Source organism: Lampris incognitus, chromosome 4 (genome assembly GCF_029633865.1).
Source record: "Lampris incognitus isolate fLamInc1 chromosome 4, fLamInc1.hap2, whole genome shotgun sequence".
NCBI classification, from domain to species: Eukaryota; Metazoa; Chordata; class Actinopteri; order Lampriformes; family Lampridae; genus Lampris; species Lampris incognitus.
Window position 1 is genome coordinate 49,797,350 of NC_079214.1, and position 27,846 is coordinate 49,825,195.

The window sequence follows — 27,846 nt, forward strand, 5'->3', positions numbered from 1 at the left end:
CCGGGGAGGGCTGCAGACTACCACATGCTTTCTCCGATACATGTGGAGTTGCCAGCCGTTTCTTTTCACCTGACAGTGAAGAGTTTCGCCAGGGGGATGTAGCGCATGGGAGGATCACGCTATTCCCCTCAATTCCCCCTCCCCCCCTGAACAGGCACCCCGACCGACCAGAGGAGGCACTAGTGCAGCAACCAGGAGACATACCCACAATTGTTTCTGTAGGGACGCCCGACCAAGCCGGCGGTAACACGGGGATTCGAATCGGCGATCCCCATGTTGGTAGGCAACGGAATAGACCACTACGCCACCTGGACACCCAACACTGTTGAAATTTTTACCTATGAGCTTGATTATAACTTTAGATCCATAGATTCTGCACAGTATTTGTTGTGGGTTAACCAAACTGATTTGAAATGTCCTTTCACTAGCCGATAAAAACAAAAAAATCAGTTCTACTTTTCTGCTGCTGAGTGATCAGTATTATTTCTGGTCTATTCAAAGATAAACAATTAATATACAGACCAGATCAGTTTCTTTGTCGCAATTATAACACAGGAGAAAATAAGGAGGGTGTGAGAGAAAAAAAAAACAACACGGTTATGATGGAATATAGTGGTTGAATTCAACACCCATTCTGGTGTCTACGTTTTATTCACACTACAACACAGCAATGGTATATGTCAGTATAATTTGATGCATAGCCAACTTGATGCATAGCCATGTCGTCAGAGACATACCAACTTGACAACACATAGACTTGTGGGGTTTTACCAGGGTAACCTGAAGATGAAACCACGACAAATATGCAGCCTAGATAGGCTGTCTGGCCAAGTCATGCAGCGTTGGCTGCAGAAAGGTGAACATAACAATGGCTCCGTCCTAATGCTCGCTCTATAAACAGCCTTAGTATGGGCTGAATCTTTGCAACATTCAAAGTTAATTCACTGTCAATAATGTTTTGTTTGCTCATTGGAGTTTATGTCAGCTCCACAAACGCATCTGGTGTAATACTGAGAAAAAAATCAGAAAGAAATTCCTCTAGAAATGGGCACTGCAAAGAGATTTGGCTCATACAGAGTAACCCAGTGTATTGCAGTCATATACAAGCACACATACCATACATTGTCTTCTTTGAGAATGTGTGTAAAGGTATTGTACATAACGCCGCCCATGGGGGGGGGGGGGGTTCCTGGGGTCCAGCCACTAGGAGGAGGCCGATGGAAGCCAGCAATAATCATGTTCATCCTAAAAATAAGTAATGATAATGGCAATACTTGCCATTGGGTGTGAACTGATGAAACAGATGGACATTATATAGGACTTTGCCTCCAGTAAGACAAGGAGGATGGCTGTATAAGAGACAAAGATGAAGGCATGAGGTAAGAAATTGCATTTCCTATTAAGAAATGTGTGGTGTAAGTGTAGCAGATCTTTGTTGAAACTTGATGTGTTTAAGTGGGTCATAGAGTTATATTATGGTGTGTGTGTGTGTGTGTGTGTGTGTGTGTGTGTGTGTGTGTGTGTGTGTGTGTGTGTGTGTGTGTGTGCCTATGTAGCCCCCGTTACTGAGTAAGGTTCTCTCAGTTTTCATTGTACTACATTGATATGAGTAAAGCAGATGGGGGGGGGGGTAGCATTCACTGAACCTTTTCAGGGGCCCAGCCATTTCTGTGTGCGGGCCTGAACATACAATAATGCCATCAGTCATGTCTGACCTAGATCAAACTAGTGTTGGCTAATCGCATATTGTAACGTTTTTTCTACTGGTATACCAGGTAACCGGGGAACATATAGTTGGACAAGCTAGGTATAAGTCAAGATTATTGTGTATAGCAAAAAATCACAAATTTGTCCCAGTGGGCTTAACTTACACAACTACAGTCAGTACAAGGTATGTCATCCCTTATCCTTAGACTCTCGACTCAGATTAGCACAAACTCTGCAAGAAAATACTTTATCACAAAAAAAACAACCCAGCCAACGATTTAAAGCAAAATGTATGGCATAAAAAAACACCAAATCTTATCCATTTCAAAGACGACATCAACCTGATTCTGTTTGACAGTGATTTAAATTCTAATATATATATATATATAAAATATATATATATTAACCAGCAACGCTAGGTTTCGATTTTTAGTTGCATGAAAAAATGTGCCTCCAAATCACCCTGATAGCAGGATGTCCCCTGCCCCCTGTGTGTGTGTGTGTCTGTGTGTGTGTGTGTGTGTGTGTGTGTGTGTGTGTGTTTGTGTGTGTGTGTGTGTTTTAGGCAGCTCTTTATTCATTTATTTACTTTATATATTATAATATTTTTTTAAGTTTATTAGTGGATATGCCGTTGGTGTGACAAGGGCAGAGTTCTTCCACCCAGGCTTCAGGTCCCAGTGAGGTCTTTGTCTTGAAGTAGCATCAGCCCACATAATGAGCTAATGTACAGTGGCTGGTGGCATACAGTAAGCAAGATGTGCTCATGGCTTGTTATGTAGAATATAATCCCTTTAAGCTTTTTAGGTACAGTAGCTGACAAATACACTCACGGTGGTTGACGAAGGTTGCTCGTTTATGTGTCGCTGAGTTAACATTATGTTTTTGGTGCGTCCGGGTAGCGTGGCAGTCTATTCCATTGCCTACATACACGGGGATCGCCGATTCGAATCCCCGTGTTACCTCCGGCTTGCTCAGGCGTCCCTACAGACACAATTGGCTGTGTCTGCGGGTGGGAAGCCAGATGTGGGTATGTGTCCTGGTCGCTGCACTAGCACCTCCTCTGGTCGGTCGGGGCACCTGTTCAGGGGGGAGGGTGAACTGGGGGGAATAGCGTGATCCTCCCACGCGCTACGTCCCCCTGGTGAAACTCCTCACTGTCAGGTGAAAAGAAGCGGCCGGTGACTCCACATGTATCGGAGGAGGCATGTGGTAGTCTGCAGCCCTCCCTGGATCGGCTGAGGGGGTGGTGGAGCAGCGACCAGGATGGCACAGAAAATAGGGTAATTGGCCAAGAACAACTCGGGTGAAAAAGGGGGGGGGAATATGTTTTTGCATTTGTTCAGCTGCAATATTTACCACCGAAAAGAAGTCCTGAATTTTACTTCCCAGTAATGACAAGTAGACTGTACACATAATGCCAGATAACAGTAAACTATACATGTCACTCTATGTGTAAACAGTCGATTATACACATCAGTCTGCATATAGACAGTACAAGTACATATCATGCTACAGTATACTCTACATATGACTCTACATTTAGACAGTAGACTTTAAATGTGACTGCATACAGACAGTGGAAACATGGCTAGCTACACATAATGGTAATAACTGACCTCTGGCAGCAAGCGTTTAACAGGACGATTTGTATTGGGTCAGTATTTAATGTGTTAAGTGTGCTTGAAAGATTGGAAATCAAGCTTGGCCCATCCACTTTAAACCACACAGTACTCAGCTGTAACTTGCATTGTGGCTATACGCTGAATGCACAGGGAAATTAAAACTGCTACAAACTTGCCGTCTTTTTCTTTATGCTGATGGACTGGGCTCATACTCATTTGAAATCAAGTCACATTCTGGGGCTTGACAGTGCCACAGCCCCCGGGGCCATGGAAATACAGTATTAAATAAGTGTGACACTTAGAAACTACAAAGGGAAACTGGCCCAGTGACACCCCAGCTGTTCAGTGGAAACTGTGCACGCACGCGTGCGTGTGTGTATGAGTGTGTGACAGAGAGAGAGAGAGAGAGAGAGAGAGAGAGAGAGAGAGAGAGAGAGAGAGAGAGAGAGAGAGAGAGAGAGAGAGAGAGAGAGAGAGAGAGAGAGAGAGAGAGAGAGAGAGAGAGAGAGAGAGAGAGAGCAGGATGTCTCTAAATCAATCAGCACGAAAACAGAGCTGGAAACAAATGGTTACAAACACACACAGTGTCTCTCTGTCTCTGTCCGTCTGTCTGTCCGTCTGTCTGTCTGTCTGTCTCTCTCTCTCTCTCTCACACACACACACACACACACACACACACACACACACACACATATCATTGCTGTTAATAGAAAGATAGACATTAGGAAAGTTTGATCCTCTTAATAGTAGCCGTTACAATTTTGGTCATTTTTGGGATTATTATAATGGACCTAATAATCATGTGTTGGCTGAGCTTTTTGTCTGTGTGTGTGTGTGTGTGTGTGTGTGTCATAGTATGTACATAATATTCAAGGGTGTGTGCGCTTGTTTGTGCTTTGTCTTTAATGTACTGATGTCATTTAACACTAGTATTAAGTTTCTTTGTCATGATGGCACAAAAAGGAAACAAAGAATTCTTTGGGATACACAAATGGAATCCAAGAACATGACTGTAATGTTAGAGCATTTGATGTGAGATGAAAGTGGTGCAGTTCATCCTCGGGAAGTTCTGCCCTGGCTGAATGAGAAATGTTTTCTTTTTGTTTTTATATTATGTTTGTGTTCAGTAGTACATCTATCTATCTATCTATCTATCTATCTATCTATCTATCTATCTATCTATCTATCTATCTATCTATCTATCTATCTATCTATCTATCTATCTATCTATCTATCTATCTATCTATCTATCTATCTATCTATCTATCTATCTATCTATCTATCTATCTATCTATCTATCTATCTATCTATCTATCGCTTTAGAAATGCAAGCACAATTATAAAAAACGTAATAGACATTATCATTATCATAACATCATCATAGTATCAAACACTACTAGCACTTAAACGTTTTTCAAAGTTTGGTTTGTTTATCCTCTTTCATGGAGTTGCAGATCCTCTAACTGAACAAAGAACAAGTCAGGTAACTTGTAGAAGCAGCCAAGGACAAAACAAACCCGCATAAACCACTGCAAAGTATTAGAGACTTATTGACCTCTTTTTGTGTTGTGCCCCATGTTTGGCACGAGCTAGCTGGATGGGGGGGGGGTGTTATGGGGCCAAATTCACGAAATAACAACGATCGGTACAATATGGCTCCCCCTGTAGGCCGAAAAGATCCCAAACTTAATACATGCACAACTTTCTCACCATCACTGCTTAGAGCGTCGATATTTGGCAAGATTAACCAAACCCAAAAAAACCTCACAATTATCTCTTCTGGGACCCGTTCACTGTGTCCAACCAGAAACTAAACCACGGCGTTTGGGAATAGTGCTCCCCACAGGACATCATAGTGAAACGTCACCTGACTGCTCTCAAACTTGAACAAACGTTACTTGTCTCCCCTTGTACTTAGACCCACACCAAGTTATTTGATATGTGCATTCGTCTTTTCAAGCTGTCCCCCATTAGCAGGTTAAGAACAATGATTTGTCTTGCCTTGGAAAAACACTGGGAAAGAGCAGCAAGTTATGACTCCTGCTTAAATTGGCAGAGATTACATGATAATTCAGGTTTTTTTTACAACCGTTTTCATAGTTTTGCCGTTGTGCGTGGAGTTTATGTCATCATTTTATGCACTGGCTTCATTGTAAAGATCTTGACTATGGGCCCATTCTTGGATTTAACTTTACAACAGCATCTTATGGGGCAACTGAACACAAGCGTCACACATGTTTCAACAAGTCCAGTTTAACCTGCTTATCGATGTGAACCATAAACCATGCTTTGATTGGGAAAACGAAACTGCAAGTTAAAAAGTTATCACCTGAAACGTCTCCAATATCATCAATGGTTGATTGCATTGCTGAGTGACATCCTGGTTCAACTTGCAGGTATGACCATTTTACTTACCGTAGGTAGTCGCAACTATTGATAAACTGCCCAACCAGCACCTATGGCAAGTCATAAATAGAGGAAATCGTGCACACAGTCTAGGGGTTTTTGGACAGATTTAAGGCTCATGTTCTGTTGCCCTGTCGTAGAGCTCCATCTAGCAGTGGTCCTCTATCCAAAAATCTCCAAAATGAAGAAGATGAGTAAAGTGACATCATAACTGGTACAAAAATGGCAAAAACTACAAAAATAAGCCCCAGGTTATTAAAAAAAAAAAAGCAAAAACAGAATTATCCTTTAAGCCAGGAGCTGAGTCCATCATTCCAGGATGATGACATGATTACTGATCTTTTTGCTTATTTTCCAGGTGGCTACTCTATGATAACATCCTCCGAGTTGCCTATAGTATGCAATCAAATGTATAAAAACAAGACAAGCTGTTGCACAGGTCAGCGATCCAAATCATCTCAGCTGAGCAGTCTGATAAAGCCTGAGCAGATCCACCACAAATACACACTGAGAGAGAAAATTTAAAAAAAAGTGATAGTGGGGCCCTTGAAAACGAGGAATGAAGTGAATTACCAAAAAGGAGGAAGAGAGCATGGTGGGTTGAAGAGACGATGAGAAAAGGCAAGGATGAAGTCGTGCAGACTTAAAAAAAGAAAAGAAATGAGAGGCACATTTTGTTCATGCGTGTGTGTGTGTGTGTGTTTTATTACTTTGTCTTGGTTCAAATTACAGGAGAGCTCAGGGGAGCTCGACTCCCCTGAAAAGGACATGAGCTCTCCTGAAAGCCTACTTCGAGAAATTTAGCAGGGAGCTCTGAAACATCGTCCATTTGGGCAGTGTTTGCATCTTACAATGCTGTGACTGCAAACATCCCCAAATCCTCTGTGAACACTACACATGGCCATTGAAACACTAGTTAATGGCCACGACAATTTGAATTTGAAGTATTGTTGGTTTTAGTCATTATGCCACTGTATTGTTTACAAGGGTGGGGATACCTGCAGTCAGGTGAGACTGAAGAGGTCACTTAGATGAGTGCTGAAACCTTTCTCTCAATAAAGGTTGTGTCCAGATGAACTGATTCAACTTTCTTTCACACTCGTAATGTTCAAAATCTATAGACTGCAGATCATTTATAAACTTTTCTGAACCCGACAAAGTTTATATCATTTTTAAAGAGTACTCTCCCTTAAGAATCATTACCGTGTCTGGTAGTTTTCCCTGTGCACGCTCCTGTGAGGTGCGTGTACCTCCCGGTGGACAGGCAGGACTTGGCATGGGACCAGATCTGGGCTGTTGTCTTGCTAGCCTGTGTTTTGTGTAAGACCAGCAGTTGAGGCTGGGGGCATGTTCCGATGTTGTCATGTGATGTAACCGAGGCCCGGTCTGTTTAGAATAAGCGTGGTGCAAACCGTTTGCCAATTCACTGTGTGTATTGTTGTTGTTGTTGTTGTTGCTTGAGTGATAGGAAAACATTGCAACGATGAATGAATCGTCTTTGTGTTACGTGCATGGCGAGATTTTCTCTGTATGTAGTGGGTGGTTTTACTTTTCCCCCTTTTTCTCCCCATTGTATCCAGCCAATTACCCCACTCTTCCAAGCCGTCCCGGCCGCCGCTCCTCCAACCCCTCTGCCGATCCAGGGAGGGCTGCAGACTACCACATGCCTCCTCCGATACATGTGGAGTTGCCAGCCTCTTCTTTTCACCGTACAGTGAGGAGTTTTGCCTGGGTGACATAGCACGTGGGAGGATCACGCCATTCCCCACAGTTTCTGCCCCCCCGAACAGGCGCCCTGACCGACCAGAGGAGGCGCTAGTGCGGCGACCAGGACACATACCCACATCCGGCTTCCCACCTGCAGACACGGCCAATTGTGTCTGTAGGTACGCCCGACCAAGCCAGAGGTAACGCAGGGATTTGAACTGGCGATCCCCGTGTTGGTAGGCAACAGAACAGACTGCTATGCTACCCAGATGCCCTGTATGGAGTGTTACTGACAGTATTGACCGTATGTAGTAACGGTAGAATGTTTTTTGGCAGGAACCCTGCGTTTAACTGTTCACGTCTCTGTATGCACGTGCATGTGATATGTAGTAGTGCATGGTAAACAGGGCTCCCCTGAAAGCCACTGAGGGATCCCAACCCTGGACTTTGTTTGTAGACGTCTGTTCATATTTTCACTAGGCAAAGAGAAAAAAGACAAAGGGGGTTAAAGAACGACTCCGATTTCTCTTTTCTCACTCTTCCTTTTGAAGGATCCTTGAGCTTTATATCTGATGGTCTAAATGAGGATCTGGGGTGATTAAGCGGGAGCTTGTATAATGATGGTGTGTATGTGTGTGTGTGTGCGTGTGCATGTGTGTGTGTATATCTATCTCATTTCTCACCCGATCCAGAGGTGATCATTACAGAATGAGGCCACAGAAAAAAAAAATTGATCCATCCACCTTGAAAACAGATATCAAAGAAACCCTTTCCCACATGTAGCCCAGAAAATTAAGACTTTCAGGGATCATGTCCTTCTCACACAGTAGTAATGCGAGCTGTGTGCGAGCGGAGTGGTGGTTCAGTCCACCAATGCATCCTGGGAGTTAAGCGTCAGAGTACACCACCCTCTGCTGAGACACATTCTAGGCAGTGAACAGGTAAAACATGACGCGGTCACCCTCCTATTATGAAATGTGGATTCTTTGCTGCGGCCGTAGGGTAATGAGAGAAGACGGGGGTGTGGATGTGAAGAACAAAAAGTCTCTTCTTTAGCTGCGGATGTTTGCTTTGGCATCTGTTGCCATGCTAATGTTTGTAGGAGGGGGAGATCAATACGCGTTCATCTTTTGCCGTCTAGAATTATATTTTATGATTCATTTAACCCTTTACATCCTGTGTGACAATTATGAATAAAAACCTTTTTTTGTACAGTATTTGAGGTCTATATGTTTTCCACGCAAAAGGGAGATAAGGGCCTCCTGCTCATCCCTGGTGTATTTTGTCTTTGTCTTTAAGCTGTGAAGCTCACAGCACCGCAGTACGCTCGGAAACTGGGCTAGCTAGCCCACTTCCTGCTCCCCTTTGAACCAGGCCAAACCAGACACTGTAGTTCTTTTCAAGGACTCAAACTGGGCTGCGTCCTGACCCCCTTGCTCCCCACGACCCCCCTACCCTTGTTCACAACATGGTTCCTCCTCTAAAGTAAAGTTCTGACACATCCGGTTCTCGGCGGAGCGGCGCTAACAAATGTAGTAGGGATGAATCATGGAGGAGCAGCAGCACATGTGGCATCCTCATAAGTCAACAGGAAGCCTGGGCCAGCTTCTTCTTATGAGTAAATGTGTGTGTGTGTGTGTATGTGTGTGTGTGTGTGTGTGCATCTTGGCTTTTCATGTATGTGTGTGCGTGCATGATGGGTATTAATGTGCAGAATGTGAGTGTGTGTGTGTGTGTGTGTGTGTGTGTGTGTGTGTGTGTGTGTGTGTGTGTGTGTGTGTGTGTGTGTGTGTGTGTGTGTGTGTGTGTGTGTGTGTGTGTCTTTCCTGATCAGGACTAGCCTACCTACCAGTATGAATGTACACTCTATGTGTGTGCATGCATGTTAGTGTTTGATTGTGTTACTATGATAAACAAAATGATACTGTGTTACTATGATAAACAAAATGATATGCATGTTTGTTTGTAATTTAAGATTTGTGTTTGAGTATGTGTGTGTGTGTGTGTGTTCGTTTGTATGCAAGTGTGAAATTCCCTCCATGGTGTGTGTGTGTGTGTGTGTGTGTTTATACATGCACACATACACACACAAACTCATGGAGTGTATGAGTGTGCATATGTGTTTTTAGCCGTATGAGGGCTAGCCCGGAGACAAGCCTCTATCTTCCACAGAGTGTTCCCTGTGGTGGTGCCGATCAGAGCAATGCTGTTTTTTTAATAGCCTTTGCATTGAGATGCTGGCATGATGAATGAGAACCAGCAAGCCTGATGGCTAAATATGCCCTCCATAAACTCACGGATGATGGAAGTTTCCCCCTGCCATAGACGTCAAAGAGCACTCAACGAAGACATGCTTAGCTACTTTCATATTTTTTTGTGTGTATTTGTGGAAACCAGTTCCTTATTTAGTATAGGATCTACAAATGCTGGGTGGGATGCCTTAATGTGGTTGTTTTAAATGAGCTATATAAATAAACTTGACTTGATTCTTCATAAATTTTATAATTTCATTATAATTCTGTTTATCCTCTTTCAATGTTGTATTGTGTAAATTGTGTTAACACAACATCTATTGCACGTTGTCCATCTTGGGAGAGAGATCCGTCCTCTGTTGCTCTCCCTGAGGTTTCTTCCTACTTTTTCTCCCTGTTAAAGGTTTTCTTTTGTTTTTTTTGGGAGTTTTTCCTTATCCGATGCGAGGGTCTAACGACAGGATGTTGTGTTGCTGTAAAGCCCACTGAGGCAAATTTGTAATTTGTGATATTGGGCTATACAAATATAATTGACTTGACTTGACTTGACTAATGTGGGATTCAGCAAAATGAAAAAATAAATAAATAAATAAATAAAACACAAAGTTCTGAAGCAAACAAATTGTTAAACAGTAGATGTTATGTTCCAAAGGAATAAGTATCACAGATGGTTTATGCACTGTTAAGAAAACACAGTGTAATCTATTCAGCTGTATTACGCTATATGCAGCCATCACTGTCCAGCTCACTAGAGCAGCATAAACTTCCTGTTTACAAGTGCTTTAACCCAATGTGATGGTTAAAGAATTATCTGACCACAAAACCAATATTATTACATGAATAGTGCTGCAAATAAGAAAACAAAAGAGTAACCCGAATATAATGATGTACCTCTATGTACCATGGCTACAACATGGAAGAAAATACGACTGTAAATGGGAAAAATAGAATTATGTATATAATAAAACTTGATGTAATATAATTTGCTGAAAGCTACTTTTTTACCTTAAAGGTCAGTGAATTTAGATGTTTGCCCTGTTCATAACATTTCAGCCCTCGACAACCAGGGGCATGGCGTGGAATGTTATTTCTGGAAATAGGATCAAATATACCTCATAAATAGAATTTCTGATGATTCCTCCTCTATTCATTTCACCAGAGGTAGAACTGTATCACCTGATAACCACAGTTACTGTCACGGTCACTGCTGTGCCACCCAGTTTTTCCTCTATGTTTCCCTGTGTTCCTGCTTAGCATGGGCATGGTGCTCCTTCCTTGTCTTCCCTCCTCCACATCTACACCTGTCTTCCTTCAAACTCATCAGCCCCAACAGTATATCAACCTTGGCTCTTCACCCACTCATCACCAGATCGTTGTTTCAGCTACAGTAGTGAAATGCTTCAGGCCTCTAATAGTTTAGAGACTATTCCTTGTACTTTGATTACCTGTTTTTCTCGTGTTACCCTGGGCTAATTGCTGTCTCTTCTCCTGTGCCCGGGATCATCTCTCACCTGCCTGCCTGGCTTCATCAGCCATCTCCCCTCGTATTTTTCCACCATTCCCTACTTTCTTTTGTTAATAAATCCATCTCATTCATTTACCTTGAAGTCTGTGTCTGCAGTTGGGGCCACTCTGCAAATCACAACAGAATAATCTGGCCAACATGAACCCAGTGGACACGGGCTCTCACTGCCAGGCTCTTGCCAATCAAACTGTTCTCGTGGGCCGGCATGATCAGACTCTCTGCGAAGTGGTGGAGGCACTCTGGAACCTGTCAACCTATGTTACCTGCATTGGAGACCACATCTCAACTCAGCTCTCTCCTCCATTGCCCAGAGCTCAGGCCAATCTTTCTGCTCATTCTCCTGCTCCAGGTTTGCCAGCTCTCCCGTCAAGAGTCTCACATGAGAGCACCAGAGCATTACGATGGAGATCTGGGGATGTGCAGGTCCTTTTTAATCCAGTGCTCCCTTGTTTTTGAGCAACAGCTGCAGACATATATGCCACAGATAAGTCCAAAACAGCTTATGTTATGGGGTTGCTTACGGGGAAAGCTAGTTCTTGGGATTCAGCAGTCTGGGATAGCACATCCTTTGTTATTTCCTCAAATGCTAGCTTTATTACTGAAATTAAGAAAGTTTTTGACCACCTAGTCCGGGTGAGAGATGCAAGGAAGCCCCTCTTGTTACTTCATCAGGGCACCCAAAGCGTAGCATTCAGTCGAGTTCAAGACTTTAGCGGAAGAGTCTGGGTGGAATGATGAATCACTCCAGGAAGTTCTCCTGAATCAACTCAGTGACTCAGTCAAAGATAAGTTAGCTCCAAAGTATTAGTCTGCTAGCCTAGATGAATTAATTTCCCTGTCAAATAAATTAGACAGTCATCTGTGGGAGCACTACTGTGAGTGAGCCAGCTACCAGCCATCTTGGTTCTCCTCTCATCCTGCCACTCTACTTCCCACAAGAGCGAGCCCGGGTCTCACCACAGCTCCCCATGCAGTGCCCAGCTCCGCAACTCTCATCTCCCCAGATAAAGAGCCTATGCACTTGAGATGGACCCATCTCTCACCAGCTGAATGCCTCCAGAGGGTAAAGGCTGGAGTCTGCACCTACTGTACTCAGGCTGGCCATGTTCTAGCTTCCTGCCCTCTTTAGTCAAAAGAGGAGGCTCATCAGAGATCCCAGTGAGCCAATCAACCCTTTTTTCATCTCCTCGGACACAGCTGCAGTTTAGAAGCAACACCCTTTTCTAATTGTCAATCTCTCGCTTTGGTTGCCTTAGTAATGAAAACTTCATGGACTCCAACCTAATATCTCAGGGCAATATTGTGGTTGAACCATTTCCTGCTCCCCTTGACGTCAGTGCCTTGAATGGGAGACTGCTTGCCTGTGTAACCCAACGCACTAAACCCTTGCACCTTCTTCTCTCTGGCAACAATCACGAAACCATTCAATTCCATGTAATCCCCGCCTCCCATGCTCCCTTGGTTCTTGGCCAGCCCTGGTTGAAGAAACACAATCCCCACATTGACTAGTCTGCTGGCAAAGTGGTGAGTTGGAGCCTGTTCTGACATTCCTCCTGTCTTCGGTCTGCTGTCGCCCCAGTCAAAGCTGCTGTTTCCTCGCCAGCACCCGACATCCCCGATCTGTCATCCATCCCTTCTGTGTACCAGGACCTTGGAGAAGTGTTCAGAAAACAGCATGCCTTGTCCCTGTCACCTCATCACCATGACTGCACCATCAACCTTCTTCTCGGTGCTCCCCTGCCCTCCAGCCATGTCTACAACCTGTCCCATCTGGGAAAGATAAGCCATGGAGAAGTACATTCATGACTCCTTAGCCACTGGGATCCTCAGACCATCCTCCTCTCCGGTTGGTGCTAGGTTTTTCTTCATCTCGAAGAACGACAACACCCTTCATTCTTGCATCAATTACCATGGGTTTAATAACATTCAAAAACAATTATCCCTTGCCTCTTATCAGTTCACATTTGACTGAATTTGACATCACTGAGTTAATCATACAAACAATAGGCTTAGCGACACGAGTACTTATAAGCCCCTGAAATGAGATCCATGCAGTGGTTACAAGAAAGAAGTGATAGATTGAAGCTGTTAGAACAGGACGATGCTATTGACAGAATTTTGTACCATAGATTATACCCATAAGAAGCTACACTTAGTCTGTACCTAAGATACATAAACAGGATGTGCCGTTATGGTCTATTGTTTGTATGATTTACTCAGTGACCTATACCATCTCTGAGTTTCTTGCATCTATTCTTAACCTCTTGATAGGCAGTAATGAACATCACATTCAGAACACTATGGCTTTTGTGGATAAGGTGAGGGACATCATTATGGAGAGGGATGAAACAATGGTGTCTTATGATTTTAAGTCTCTCTTCACACGCATTCCTGTTGACGAAGCAGTGGAGGTAGTCCATATGAAATTACAAAATGACCCCACCCTTAGCAATAGGACCACCCTTAACACTGACCAAGTGTGTCTGCTCCTGAAACTGAGTCTTCAGTCCACATACTTCACATACAGGGGGCAGTACTAAAGGCAGATGCATAGGTGTGTTATGGGTTCCCCAGTCTCACCTGTAGTGGTCAACTTGTATATGGAGGAAGTGGAAAAGAGGGCTCTAATGTCCTATCCAGGGACACCAGCTAGCCATTGCTTCAGATTTGTGGATGACACCTGGGTTAAAATTAAATCTCAGGACGTATCACATTTCACCAACCACATTAACTTTGTGGACAACCACATCAAGTTCACCAGCGAGGGTGTGAAAATTGACAGGTTAGCCTTCTTAGACTGGGAAATTGCAATTGGTGATGGGGGACATTTGATTGGTAATGTTTACTGTTTACTGATCAGTACTTAAGGTTTGACTCTCATCATCCACTGGAGCGCAAACTAGGAGTCATCAGGATGCTGTACCACTGAGCTAACAATGTCCCCACTGACACAGCGGCCGGGGAAAGGGGAGAAATCCCACATTAAAGAGGTCCTGATTAAGTGTGATTATTCTAACTGGGCATTTGTCAAAGCCAGGAAGACGCCCAAGAAGTGCACCAGCTGATCGAAGAGAGGAGAAGAACAACAGCTGCCTAAGTGTAAACCAGTGGTGATTCTGTATGTGACAGGAGTGTCAAAACAGTTGTGACGCATATTTTCCAAACACCGTGTCTCAGTTGCTTTCAAACACCAAAACAAGCTGCGCCAGAAATTGGTCCAACCCAAGGACCGGGTCCCCCAGCACAAACAGAGCAATATAGTGTACGCTGTTACATTCTGGGAGGATTGCCGTGACTTGTACATCAGGGAAAGCAAACAGACGCTGGCCAAGAGGATGGCACAACACAGAAGAGCTAACGTGTCAGGCCTGGACTCTGCAGTCCACACCCATCTACAGGCCAGTGGCCACCCCTTCAAGGATGAGGATGTGCACATCCTTGATAGGGAGGAACGCTGGTTTGAACGGAGAGTGAAAGAGGCCATCTATGTGAAGAGGGAATGATCTGACCATCCCTGAACAGGGGGGCTAAGAGTACATCTGTCGTCATCTTACAATGCTGTGATTGTAACTATCCCCCAAGCCTCTGTGAATAGTACACATGGCCACTGTAACTCTAATTAATTGTCACGGCAATTTGCATATGAAACTGATCATTGTTTTCGGTCGTTATGTAACTGTATTGTTTATAAGGGTGAGTATACCTGCAGTCAGTTGAGACTGAAGAGGTCACTTACTACTACTACTACTACTACTTTTGGCTGCTCCCGTTAGAGGTCGCCACAGCAGATCATCTGTTTCCATCTCTTCCTGTCCTCTGCATCTTCCTCTGTCACACCAGCCATACGTTTCTCACAATAAACGTTTTGTCCAGATGACCTGATTCAACTTTCTGTGATCTGCATAAAGTGTATGTTTCTGACCAAGCAAGAATATATTACATTGTCTCAAGAAAAGAAGAATTTTCTCATTGTCACCTGTCAGCTTTGGAAAATTCAGATGTGGTTTTTAACAGGTGTTTCAGGACCACATTTTAAAAAAATCAAACTCACCCTTCAGTACAAGTGAGGAAAATAAAATAAAAAAACTGCCATTACAGTAAACAGTCTCCAGGCAAATGCGTCAATATATATTGAAACTTTAGCAAGACTTCCATGTAAAAATGTCATTCAAATAGCAGCTAACCTACTATGCTGTCAAATCATTCACATTATCCTAACAGCTGTGGGGAGATGGTTAGGCCTTGATTGACGCGCGAGGGCTTGTATTGTCTGACATAGTCAACACATCCTGAATGAAGCCCATGCTGCATGATCCGCTGTGACTTGTTTGACACAGTCCTCGTGCCTTGAATGCTAAAGGACACAGAAATCCAGACATGACAATAAAAGATTTTTAAATCGGTCCAGGAAAATCCACAGGCGATGGAATTAGCCCACATCATCGATACCCGATATATTCATCTGCAACCTGAAGGACTAAGCTAGTAGGGGTTCAGATCAACAGAACAGGACACATTGGATATTAGATGTTGCTGGGATCAAACCTGCCATGTGTAAACGATGGAATCAGTAAGAAACACCCCCTGTCATTGGAAAAAAAAGATGACTTGTCAGGTTATTTTACAGTGATTGGCATCTAGCACAGTCCCATCTCTTTACTGTCCTTCATTATTCAACGGCTCAGCCAGCCCAGAGAGAGAGAGAGGCCCATTTATAGAGGGTGGGGGGCTCACAACTCTAAGCCCTCCTCTCTAATGAAGTCTACTTATTAACATGAAAATACCACATTTCCTCCTTCCCCACCCTTGCTGCCCTTTTATGAGCAGTGCAAGAAACAGTCCTTGCTCAGAGGCACATATGCATGCACATGTGTTCATATGTACATGTACATGTACACAAACATGCACACATTCAAACCACACACCCCCATTGCCATCATGCCCTTTAGTCTAAAATAAGACTTGTGTCATGTATTACTGTCTTACTGAGCTCTTTGTTATCTATTGCTGCTACTTGGTTGGTTATGAGAGTAATTATTACAGCTACTGACCTGCCCCACTTCTCCATAGCCCAGATGCTTCCTCTCTCAATCATCGTCATTGCGCTGAAAGATGGCTTTGCCAAAGTGTGTGTGTGTGTGTGTGTGTGTGTGTGTGTGTGTGTGTGTGTGTGTGTGTGTGGGTGTGGAAGGGGGACATAAGGCATAAGGTGGCAGGTTGCCAATTAATTAGGCTTCAGATGGTATGGGTGGTGGGTTGCAAGGTAGCATCTTGGAGAGTCAGAACTCAGGGTCCAGCTGAGCATCGGTCTGCAGCCTGTGAGCAAGACATAATGACATACACTGCTATTGATAAATGTTCAGTGTCTATTGATTTGTAAATTGACTGTTTCAAGGGATGAAAGGTTGGACTTTTTGGCTATATAAAGTGCAACTTGATTGATTGATTGATTGATTGATTGATTGATAGCATTACTTCTCTTAACCACTAGGCCCACCCTCATGTCAATCTCCATTTTGTGACACATTCAGAGTATTGCAACATTTCACATAATGCTTTAACACCATTTTGTGTATACTGCACTGTGTCTTACCAATCATTTGCTAATGCGACATGATAGAGGTTACACATGATTCCTGGGATACAGGACTTTTGTAGACAATCTGGGTTGTGTTTTTGTAGTAATTGCCACCATGCATATGGGTAATGATGTCGTTTTACTCACAGGCTTTATTTTGGAGAGCTTGAACTCATTACTGTAGGTAGCTGTATAATGACGTCTTTTTGTACCATAGAATACAAGCATCAAATCCAATTTAACCAAATGATCGAAACCACGTACTGGGACATGACATTGAAAAGTTATGACTCAAGATGTCCAGCATCAGTGGTGGATTGCATTGCCGAGCTTCTTGGTTCAGCTTGCAGGAATGACTAGCATAAACTCATCTTAAATAGTAAATATTGATAAACTACTCAACCGGTGCAATTAGGAAGTTGTAGATAATGGGGAAATCATGTACATAGTCTAACTGAGGCACTAGGGTTTTTTTGTTGTTGAAAGGACAGGTTTAAAGATCATTCTGTGGTGCTGTGTGTTGCCATTGTAAAGTTGGCTAGTGGTGGGCCTGTGTCCAATGACGTCATAACTGGTATGCAGTGATGATTAAAAACTTTAAAAATAAGACCTCCATTGTAAAAAACTGGAATTATAATTTAAATAAATCATCTTGCTATTATGGCTCATTGCATGTTAGTTGTAATGTTTGGTCAAGGAATAAGAGCTTTATTCTACTGTTGCCTGCAGTGTAAATCGTTGTGGATAGAAATTGTCAGATGAAAGCCTGGAATTTAAATACTATATACAATGTTGGCTTGTCTTTTAGCCATGGTCACATGCCTCTGTGCATATTAATAGTCTTTTCCACAATGGTTTGCGTGGCCCTCAGGGAGCAGTGGGGACAGTGAGAGGAGATGAAGTCCAACAACATGGTGACCTGTGAAAAGGTCATGGGCTGCTCGGCAGGTCTGCTCGGCCACTGCAGGCTGCAGGCTGGTTAAAATTCAGTTACCAGACAAAGCATGTGCGGCTGCAGAAGACTTTCGGGTGTTGGTAATTTAAAAAGGTGGTGTCCTACTGAGAGGAAGTGAATGAACTGCTGAGGAGAAGGTCCTGATCACTTTTTGGAGGAGGGGGTGTTGAATAAACACCCATTCCAAACCACTTCATTTCATGTGAGGATTTTGAATCCCAGTTTCGTTGAAAGCATAAAGGCATTTGCCAACAAGGCGGGATGATTTTACTTGTTTCTTTGCAATTCAGCTTGCTTTAAAAGTATTTTCTGGGGCGTCCGGGTGGCGTGGCGGTCTCTTCCATTGCCTGCCAATATGGGAATCGCCGGTTCGAGTCCCCGTGTTACCTCCGGCTTGGTCGGGCATCCCTACAGACACAATTGGCCGTGTCTGCGGGTGGGAAGCCGGATGTGGGTGTGTGTCCTGGTCGCTGCACTAGCGCCTCCTCTGGTTGGTCGAGGCGCCTGTTCAGGGGGGAGGGGGAACTGGGGGGAATAGTGTGGTCCTCTCACGCGCTACGTCCCCCTGGCGAAACTGCTCACTGTTAGGTGAAAAGAAGTGGCTGGTGACTCCACATGTATCGGAGGAGGCATGTGGCGGTCTGCAGCCCTCCCCGGATCAGCAGAGGGGGTGGAGCAGCGATCAGGAAGAGTGGGGTAATTGGCCAAATGCAATTGGGGAGAAAAAGGGGGCAAAAAAAATAATCTTGGAACAAGGGGCATTACTGTTGAAGCAGAGAGGACACTGGCTTTATTCCATGTTTCATAGATATTGCACCTTTTGCCACACACAGACAAGGTGAAAGGTATAAATCATAGTTTTCACTGAATGTACCGACTCTGTGTCACTGAGGACAGCCCTCTCTTTTTCTGTTTCTCACACTTTGAGAGATGAAACGTGAGAGACAGAAAGAGACATCCATTTCCCATCCACCAGGCCATAGTTCCACACAAAAAGGAGAGAGAGAGACAGAGACAGAGACAGAGACAGAGACAGAGACAGAGAGAGGAAGAAAAGGGAATAGGGAAGAAAATGGAAGAGAGAGAAAGAGCATTGCAGTGTGACAGAGAGCAAAGGACATCAAAAGAGGTGAGATAGAATTAGTGAATGGGAGTGAAAGGAAGGCAAAGGGGATGAGCTTCAGAGAAAGAGTACAAGGTGGCGAGAGAGAGAGATGGGGGAGAAAGAAGGGGGCAGGAGAGAGACTGAGAGATGGACAGAAGTAAATGGAAGGGAAAACAGATGAAAGATGAAACAGGCGTCAAGGGTGTGTGTGTGTGTGTGCGTGCGTGCGTGTGCGTGTGCGTGTGTGTGTGTGTGTGTAACGAACAGAACAAGAGATATCCATTCCCCACTGCGTCTGCCTGTGTGATTTATTGAAGTTGTACATGAACAGACCACCCGGAGGGAGGTGTTTCAAATGACCCTAAATTGGTTCCTGATTGGTTTGTTTGGTCTTGGGGATCTCTGCAGATGCGAGACGTGCTCTACCCTCGTCTCTCCCCAGCACTTAGGACAAATTGATCCATTTGGTTGTGAACGTTTTTTTTTGTTTTTTTTTGTTTTGTTGTTTCCCTTCCCTTTCTTCGTAACCTGGCTAATTCAGTGTCGAGGCCTGCGAGGCCCAAAGGGTCGTGCCACAGACCATTACCCCTCATGGTCTCTGTGATGAATATTTTACTGATGTTTCCGTATTTTCTCTGCTGTTTGGTGGTGCAGTGGCGCTGAGTAATGATGTCTTTGGGGGCTAAGCTCTGGGCTGGGGTGGAGAGAAGAGGGAAAGAGTAGAGGAGCAGATATTGGTAGCGGAAATCAGCCAGACTGGTACGGTAGAGGGACCATTGCTGAAGATAAAGAAGAGTGTTATTTTTCAATATTTCCTCCCTTGGATGTGTTTACGATGCATTGGCCTTGGGGAAGAGTATACAAAAACCTAGTTTGAATAACACTATAGTTTATAAGCCCTAGAAGCTAAGTGGCTAATGAATGGAGAGTACGCTGGGCTATTCAGCCGCCTTTTAAAAGTTAATTTTCCAGGCACCTCCTGTCCATTTTGATGAATAACTAAACTAATGAATGAACAAACTAGCCTAAATATCATTCATTGTTTCTACAATCTAAAAGATCCACTCTAAAACTGGACTTATTTATTATTTTTCTAATGCAATCATGTGATTATTTGTTTTAATGATGAAACTTTTGTAATAGTGATCGTTTCTAATCGTAGTGATGGACAGCCGATGCTTTTGCAAACTTCACTGAGTACTTTCAGGGAAAAAATATTTTATTCAGCGTTTTTTTTTTGTGACTAAAATTGATGGAATGCAGTAAATAAGATTTATAGAGCATGGCATTAGTACCGAAAGGATTAGGGTGCCATTCCCACCGGAGTTACTCATGCTAACGGTTTATGTACATATGGTAGTATTGTAAGGCACTTCAGATAAAAGCATCAACCAAATGACATCCAGGATTTGCTTTGCTGCTGGCCTTCAGATGGATTTGGAAACACTGTAAATAGATCTCATTGTTGTTTCTTATTTGATGTAATTTAAGTGACTAATAATTACAGAATGGTATGATGAAAGAAATGCATTATGGAAAAAACATGTCAATCATGTGTGTTGCATTATGTTGTTGTAGCTTTCAAGGATTTTGAAACATGGCCTGAATCAAACCATTTTATTTCCTGCAACTCAAAGGAAGGATAGCAGACTGAACAGGGCATATTATTTTTATCTGCAGAATATGCCTCACTGAGGGAAAAAAAACTACCTTATATTTGCCATGGTTTTTTTTCTTCAATTGTTGCTGCTATGCTCATAACTATCTGCATGTCTCAACATGGCAGTACATTGTCCAGGCCACTGACCTTCCCCCATTCGCATTGCCAGACGCAAATATGCATTATCTTGTCTGCTGAGACCTTTGACAGCTGACTGATTATACAATCTCCATAAACCAAGGGTTAGGGCGGTCTGGGGAGCTGATAGCTGGCAACCCTGTTTGGGTTGACAAGCAGTGCTTATTTGGCGAAGGATATACTTTCCCTCGCTGTCACTTAATTTATTGGTCAATAGTTTGTCCCTGATGTGTTGTCGGTGAAGGTATACATTTAGTGGGTGTTCTGAGTAAAAAAAAAAAAGCGGTACAGACACACATGCAAACATCCTTCGAATTGCTACCGCAACGCTTTCACTTCCTCATTCACTTGCATACTCTGCGTCTGGGGTATTGCTAATTCATTTTATTTCTCTTCAGTTAATGCATATTTTCAGCTATGCAGATGCTCAGTTGTGACGTGCTAATGTTGAACAAAGCTGTGTCGTATTCAACCCGAAAGATGATAGTTTTCTGTTATATTTCTTTGTTTCTCTCAGTATAGTTAATCTCCCCAAATCAAGCACACACAAGGGACAAACAGCAGCTACATACACGACACCAGGAATTTCATGCATCGTTTGCCTTTCTTTGTTGTATGTACAGGTAAACGGTTTGCCCTCAGCTTTTGTATTTGATTTGATAACACTTTCCTGGCCATGCCAAGTATCTGATTAGGACTGGAACTCAAGTTTAGTAAGCAACTGTTTCAAAACATAAATGATGAATTGCTTTAAAAGCTTGTGAATAGTTATTAAAGGCAGAGCTGCATGACACTGCCACTGTCAAAATCTTGGCGCTGACACACACACACACACACACACACACACACACACACACACACACACAGCAAAAGCGGGCGGCATATCAAAGCAATCCCCCCCCAGTCTTTGCGATCATTGGCCAGTAACTTGTCCGTCATGTGCTGGGGGCGGGGCTAGGCCCTGATGTCACGGTCACATGGATTCTCATGCGGTGGAGCTGCGAGGCTGTGACAGAGCTGTGTCAGGCAGCTGCTGCTGAGACAGCTAAGAGAGTGTGTGTTCGCGAGTGTGTATGTGTGTATGTGTGTGGGTGCATGACACAGAGAGAAGCGGACAGAAAGAGAAGGCATTTTGCTTTTGCTGCATGAGTGGGCCCTTTTTTCATGGATCTGGACTTTAACTATGTATTTTGTGATTTCAGCCATGAAAGGTAAGACTTGAATGTGTTTTGGTTTTGTTTGGTTTTTTTTCCTCTCCTGTGTGTTGGCGGTAGCGAAGTGTTGTTCGTGGTAACAAGTGTGTTTGAAATAAGTCGCACTGTGTGCCTGTGAATGCTGGTCTTTCGTGTCTTGCATGCCTCGGGCTGGCTCATGTGACAGAGGGTGGACAAGGTTTGTAGGAGAGTGAGCAGGGAGCCCGTGTGAACTGGGTGTCAGCTACTCTCTTGATTTTATCAACACAAGCATACCTGGACGGATTCCTTGTGTAAAAACTCGTTGCTCATTACACCGTCCGGGGTCATAACCTTCCATGCAGTTAAATGACAGAATTTATAGTTTTATTACAATGGACCATTTTAATGCTCTACCAAGCTACTTAAATATCTGTCGCCGGTGGGACACACACACACACACACACACACACACACACATTCTCGCTCTCATATGTATAATATAATTGTATTATTTTGCTCCTTGTTTGTGGAGCACTTTCCCTACCGTTGAGTGTTGTGTTTCATTTAATTAAGTTTCATATATATATATATAATGTTTATTGGGGATGTAGGTTTGCACATACGTGGAATTTGACTTCGGTTTTGTGGCTCTCTCTGTGTATTTAACTTAGAATAACAACACACACACACACACACACACACACACACACACACACACACACACACACACACACACACACACACACACAAAGCCTTGAGAACGATGACAGCATCCCCTTTAAAATGATTGCTAGCTGTTGAAATTCGCCTGCCTATCAATTATTAATCAAGCTAATATTAAGTGTGGCTTGGCTTGTAAAATGACTTTTCATGACTCAGTCAGCTGTAATTTTGAAATCTCTCATGATAAACATCTGATTACCTAATAGTTATTTGTGTTGCCTAGACTTAGATTCCTCTTCATGTTTCATATGTTATGAAAGTAAAAGAAATATTTTAGTGTCTTGCCAAGTGAAGGCCGAAGGGGAGAGTGAGTCACTGGGAGAAAGAGAAAACTGAGAGTATGTGCACGTCATGTATTCTCATAACAGAGTATTCCCATCTCTCTCAACCTCGCTCTGCTCTGAAGTGGCTGTCCTTTATGAGAGCAGATGAGGAAATGTCACACATTAGGTGCTGAGATAGGAGGCAAAACAAACACAACCTAAAGTATATTCTCTGTCACTGTCTCTCTGAAAACACAAAATACTTCCCCAAGCCCGGGTCTCGTCGCAATATCACCATGTGCATCGGTGCCTTGCTTTTATTTTAAGTTTTGGTGTCGTTTGGTTTCTGTTGGCCCCTTCAGTCCTGTTATTTTGTGTGAGGTGAGACGTCTTTAAAAGCTTCTCATGCCGTTTATGTTGCTTATCCCCTCCGGTCTCTTTAGTCATTTGGATGGTCAGATAAAGTAAACTGTTTTGAAAGTGAAAAGCACTCCATTCACCCAGCTGGTATCTCAGCCACAGCTGATGTTTGGTTCTGATTTAATACTACCTCGCCATGTAACACTGACCCTAAATATAGGGTTAGTGGCATTTGACACTGTTGGTACCCAAGGAGGGTTTTTCCATTGCATCAGTCCTGCACTGTACCCAAACCAACTCTGCTATGGTTATGGTACAATATCAGCACCATGTTGTGTCCATACTGGACCTACTACCGGCTGTGACTCGGTGTCAGCACCCTTCAGCAGTGGTGGTGTTTTTGCTGCAGGAGAGCTACATGCTGAAACCTATGTGGCAACCCTGACAGCAGCCTTTGAAAGTGAGCGCGCATTCGAATTGTTCCAATATCTTACAGGCACATTCCTGTGTTACCATGGAACCAAATCACGGATAAAACACAGCTGAAAAACAAAAAAAAGCACGCACCCTACTGTATTCGTACGGGGACAGTGTACAGCATGGTATATTTATTTGCAGGAAAATGACATAATGGAGTTGGGGAATTAGCTCGGGTACTTAGCGCTGCTGTTGTTTACCGCCTCTTCCAGACTTTGCAATGCATAATCCTCCAGCAACGCTAACGTCACCCACAATTAACCCCCTGCAAATTCACCCCCGCAATCCCTTTTCTTCTTCCACCCCAAGCGCCGCTACTATCAACAACACAGCCCCAATCTTCAGAGCGGCGGTGCACCCCACTTCCACCCCCACAACCCGCATCCCCCCCCCGCCTGTGTTGCTCTTGTGTTGCTTCACGTGCGCTACGCCTGCCTCTGACTCTCAAATTCCACTTGCTCTTCTTCAATTTCTGTCCGTCTCTTTCTCCTCTGTCAACGGCTACATTCTTTTGCGCTCCGTCTGTCAGGCTTGATCTCTTTTTTTATTGCTCTTTTCTTTTCCCTCTGTCTGCCCCCCCCTCCTCCTCCCTCTCTCTCCCATGGACCGTCCCTCAAAGCTGTCATTACCTATTAGGCAGGATATGGCGGGAATGGACAAAGCGGTGCAGCCCGCCTGCATGGTTAAAACCCATATGCCAGACCAGAGACAAGCTACAGGAGTCTAACTGCAGGCCCAGATAAATGCATGACGGACGGGTTTCCATATTTCTAATATTCACAACCCCAGTGTGTATCCAGCAATGTGGAAGTTCGTTTTGTTGCACCAAAGACAAGCTGCATGGTGTATGTCAGCATTGTCTTCGTTTCTTTAGTGTTCATCTTATTCTGGCGGCTTTTTGTCCGTAGCGTTATCTATGTACGGTTTTGGGTATAGTGATGTAATTTATTTTGGATATCTTGATGCATTTTTTTATTTTCTGTTTTGGTCACATAAAGGTTCATGGTGTCAGACTTTTAATAACGGAGGATTATCTCAAATATTGATGCTATTTTGTGGTTCCAGGTGTAAAAAAGAGGTCTGTACTGAAGGAAGGCTATCTGGTACATCATGAAATGCTTTTCATGTGTGCTGTTGATTTGAAGATGTCAGTCAACAGAACAATGAAGAATAAATAATAAAACTTATATCCACAGTATTAACTAAATAGTTTTACTGTGTACATTTGATTTTTTTTGTTGTTTTTTGCATTGAGTACAGACAGCATGACATTTCTCTAGCTATTTTGATGATGTTAGTATGATGTGGCCTTGAACATATTCTATGCAAAATATATATACATCAGTATCGCTGTTATAAGTATATTACCTGTTCTTATTGAGTCATACCAAACATGCCGACAGCTCATCTTATGAGTGAATAAGCTCATTTTCTTTATTGATATTATAAAGAAACCACATGCAATGCACTTCTGATTAATGGCAAAGTTAGAAAAAATCCACTAAGTCTCTTTAATAGGCTAGTATATTTGGTATTCATCTACGTTTAAGCAGTTTTTTCCCCTTGTTTCCCCAAAAGACCCAGAAGGTCTTAGAGCGACACTCTACATGACATGGACAGTTGATTTGTGCACAAGATAGATTAAGCTGGCTCTTTTAACCTTGTGTTCTTTTGCCGTGGCCCAGATGTGAAAGTATTTCAACCAGCCCGACTCGATACATAACTGCAAAATGCCACTCCACTAGAAAAATAGCTTTTTATCTACTAGTGTGTTTTTCCCCCCCCCCCAGTTCCCATCTTGGCACATTCACTGCCTGCTGAGTACTTCCAGTGACTGAAAAACAACCCTAAATTAGCTATTCACATTCGATGATATGGACTTTAATAGTTTGTAATTATTATAATCACTTTAATGGTTTATTATAATTAATTTCACAGACAGAAAAATGCCTAATTTAGTTTTGTTCACATGCAGAGCTCTCACATTTGATTAGAGGGTCCACCTTTGCAGTGGTCGCTCCGTGCTTCTTGCAACACATTTAAAAATACTTGCGGATACCTTAAATCCTAGACCAGGGTAGAAATCTGCAGATGTCTGATCCTCAATGGGGGAGGCAAACAAATGTAGACACACAGATGTATGAAAAATGTCATGGTACCTTTTTTTCATGTTTTTTATTGATTTATTTAAATCGAGAAGTGTACAAATATCCAGCAAGCAATTTCATACACAGCTCAGAAATGTACCGATGTCAGTATTTCATCAAACCACATGGAAATATGTCCCTCCCTGCCCTTAGTAGCTGTGAGGGGGTTAAATACAGCTGGTATAGATTCACAGCCTGTGTGGAACACTTCAGGAGGCAATTAGCAGCCAATGTTATGTCATAGGATTACAGCTGGCTTGGGGCGAGGAGATTATTCAACTGTTCCCAATAGGGAGAGAGGAGGGGAGGGAGAGAAGGTGAGACAGATAGTGGGGGCCAGGAGAAGAGAGAGAGAAAGACGGAGAGAGAGCAAGAGATGTAATAAGAAACGGTGGGGTGGGGGGTGGAGGGGTAGGTGGTTAAAGATTGTCCCGTAACTAAAAGGTCACTAGTTTGACCCCTTATGTATATAGTGTGTTTTTGGACATTCTGGGTATAAGCATTAGCTAATTGCCTAAAATACCAAATGAGGAGAGGGATGGAGAGAGAAAATGGGTACGGGGGGGCGGGAGAGGACAATGCAAAAACAACCGGCACAGGAGAGATAGCAGGAGGGAGAGGAGGTGTAAATGAGTGTGAGGCATAGCCGACAGATTGCGCGAAGGAGGGTGGTAGGGAGCCCTCCTGACCTTACCAGGAGGGGCAGAAAGCCGGTCATTGCCTCGGGAGGAGGCACCAAGGGTCGGGCACACAGTTCAGGCAAGTGGGAGGATGTAGAGGCCTGGCACATGTTCTCCACCTGTCTATAGAAATCTATCACACCACAGAGGGTTTTGAAGAGTGGGAAGGTGAGAGAGATGAGGGAAGGAGAGAAAAAGGGATTGGAAGGAAGATTGAATGTTTGAATGGATGATTTGTAGAGAATTCTCAGTGCAGAGCAAAAAAGGCAAAACTACAGTGAGTTAACAAATGTTAGCCAGACTAATGGCTGTCAGACGATCACAGAGGGCAACTGGGTGAGGAGAAAAGTGTGGTTTGGTGTGGGAGAGCATGGAAGTATGTGAGCCTGTCTGTAAGTGTTTGTGGATGCATACTTTCACAGCTCTTTATCCCTGAGAAAGCTGGAAAACTGGCAATCCAATATACTGTATATGGAAAATAATATGGTGCACATGTACATATTTACACCCATACAGATGTCCTTGTGGGGGAGGATGTATAGCAAGAAAGAAGTATTTGGTAAAAAAAAAATAGTGTTTTCCTTTGGGTTTTGTCAGAATAGGGAAGTTGGGGAAATATTGAATGTTTTGACACTAATTTGTCCACTGGCTTACAGTAATGCAGGGTAGATGCAGGCCTTGATGCTGTGACAGAACCACCTCCTCCCATCATTCTTTCATAATCCAATGAATTCATTCTCCCTGGGCGAATGTAACATAACATGCATTAAATCAGTGTTAAGATATTTGCCCAACAGACTTGATGGTGAGACAGCCAAGACACGATGATCTGCATTGGATAGCTCTGTGTGTAGATCACTCAATCACATCTGTTGATGGTTAGCCGGCATCTGCTCATTGGCACTCCCCAGTTTGTACTGAGCAGATTGAAGTGCAAATCACAGGGATGTCTACCAAGAGACATGAGAGGGGAGTTCTGTTGGACAGTCTAGTGAAACAATTGAATTGACTGTTCTTTTAACCATCTCTCTGTGTTTGTGTGTGAGTATGTGGATATGTGTGTGTGTGTGTGTGTGTGTGTGTGTGTGTGTGTGTGTGTGTGTGTGTGTGTGTGTGTGTGTCTCTGTTTGCATTTGTGTATGCATGTGCATAAAGTCGGTCAAATTAGTTTGCCTTGTGGGTGTCCAGACAGTGAGTCATCAATCAATTAATCAATCAAAAATAAATTCGGAAGAAAAAATATAATTAAAAAAAAATCTCCCTTTTGCAGAACAGACATTTGACAAAGAGCTTCTGAGGGTACAAAAGGATATATTTAGCTCAACCTCTAAACTTGGCAATATCCCTGCCATGCTCTGCCCAT

General features: G+C 43.4%; 1 protein-coding gene across 2 annotated transcripts in view; it reads left to right on the forward strand.

Annotated features, from left to right (window-relative positions):
- The window catches only part of LOC130111208 (nuclear receptor ROR-alpha A-like), a 322,431-nt gene that overhangs the window by 217,048 nt on the left and 77,537 nt on the right, over nt 1-27,846 (forward strand). Inside the window, exon 1 of one of the 2 annotated variants that reach the window (XM_056278303.1) lies at nt 21,631-21,869. The exons of the other annotated variant lie outside the window; for it this stretch is intronic. Coding sequence (XP_056134278.1) covers nt 21,842-21,869 — 28 coding nt within the window. The 5' untranslated portion in view covers nt 21,631-21,841. Of the gene's footprint in view, nt 1-21,630; nt 21,870-27,846 lie in introns of those variants that run through there. 2 annotated transcript variants of the gene reach the window in all.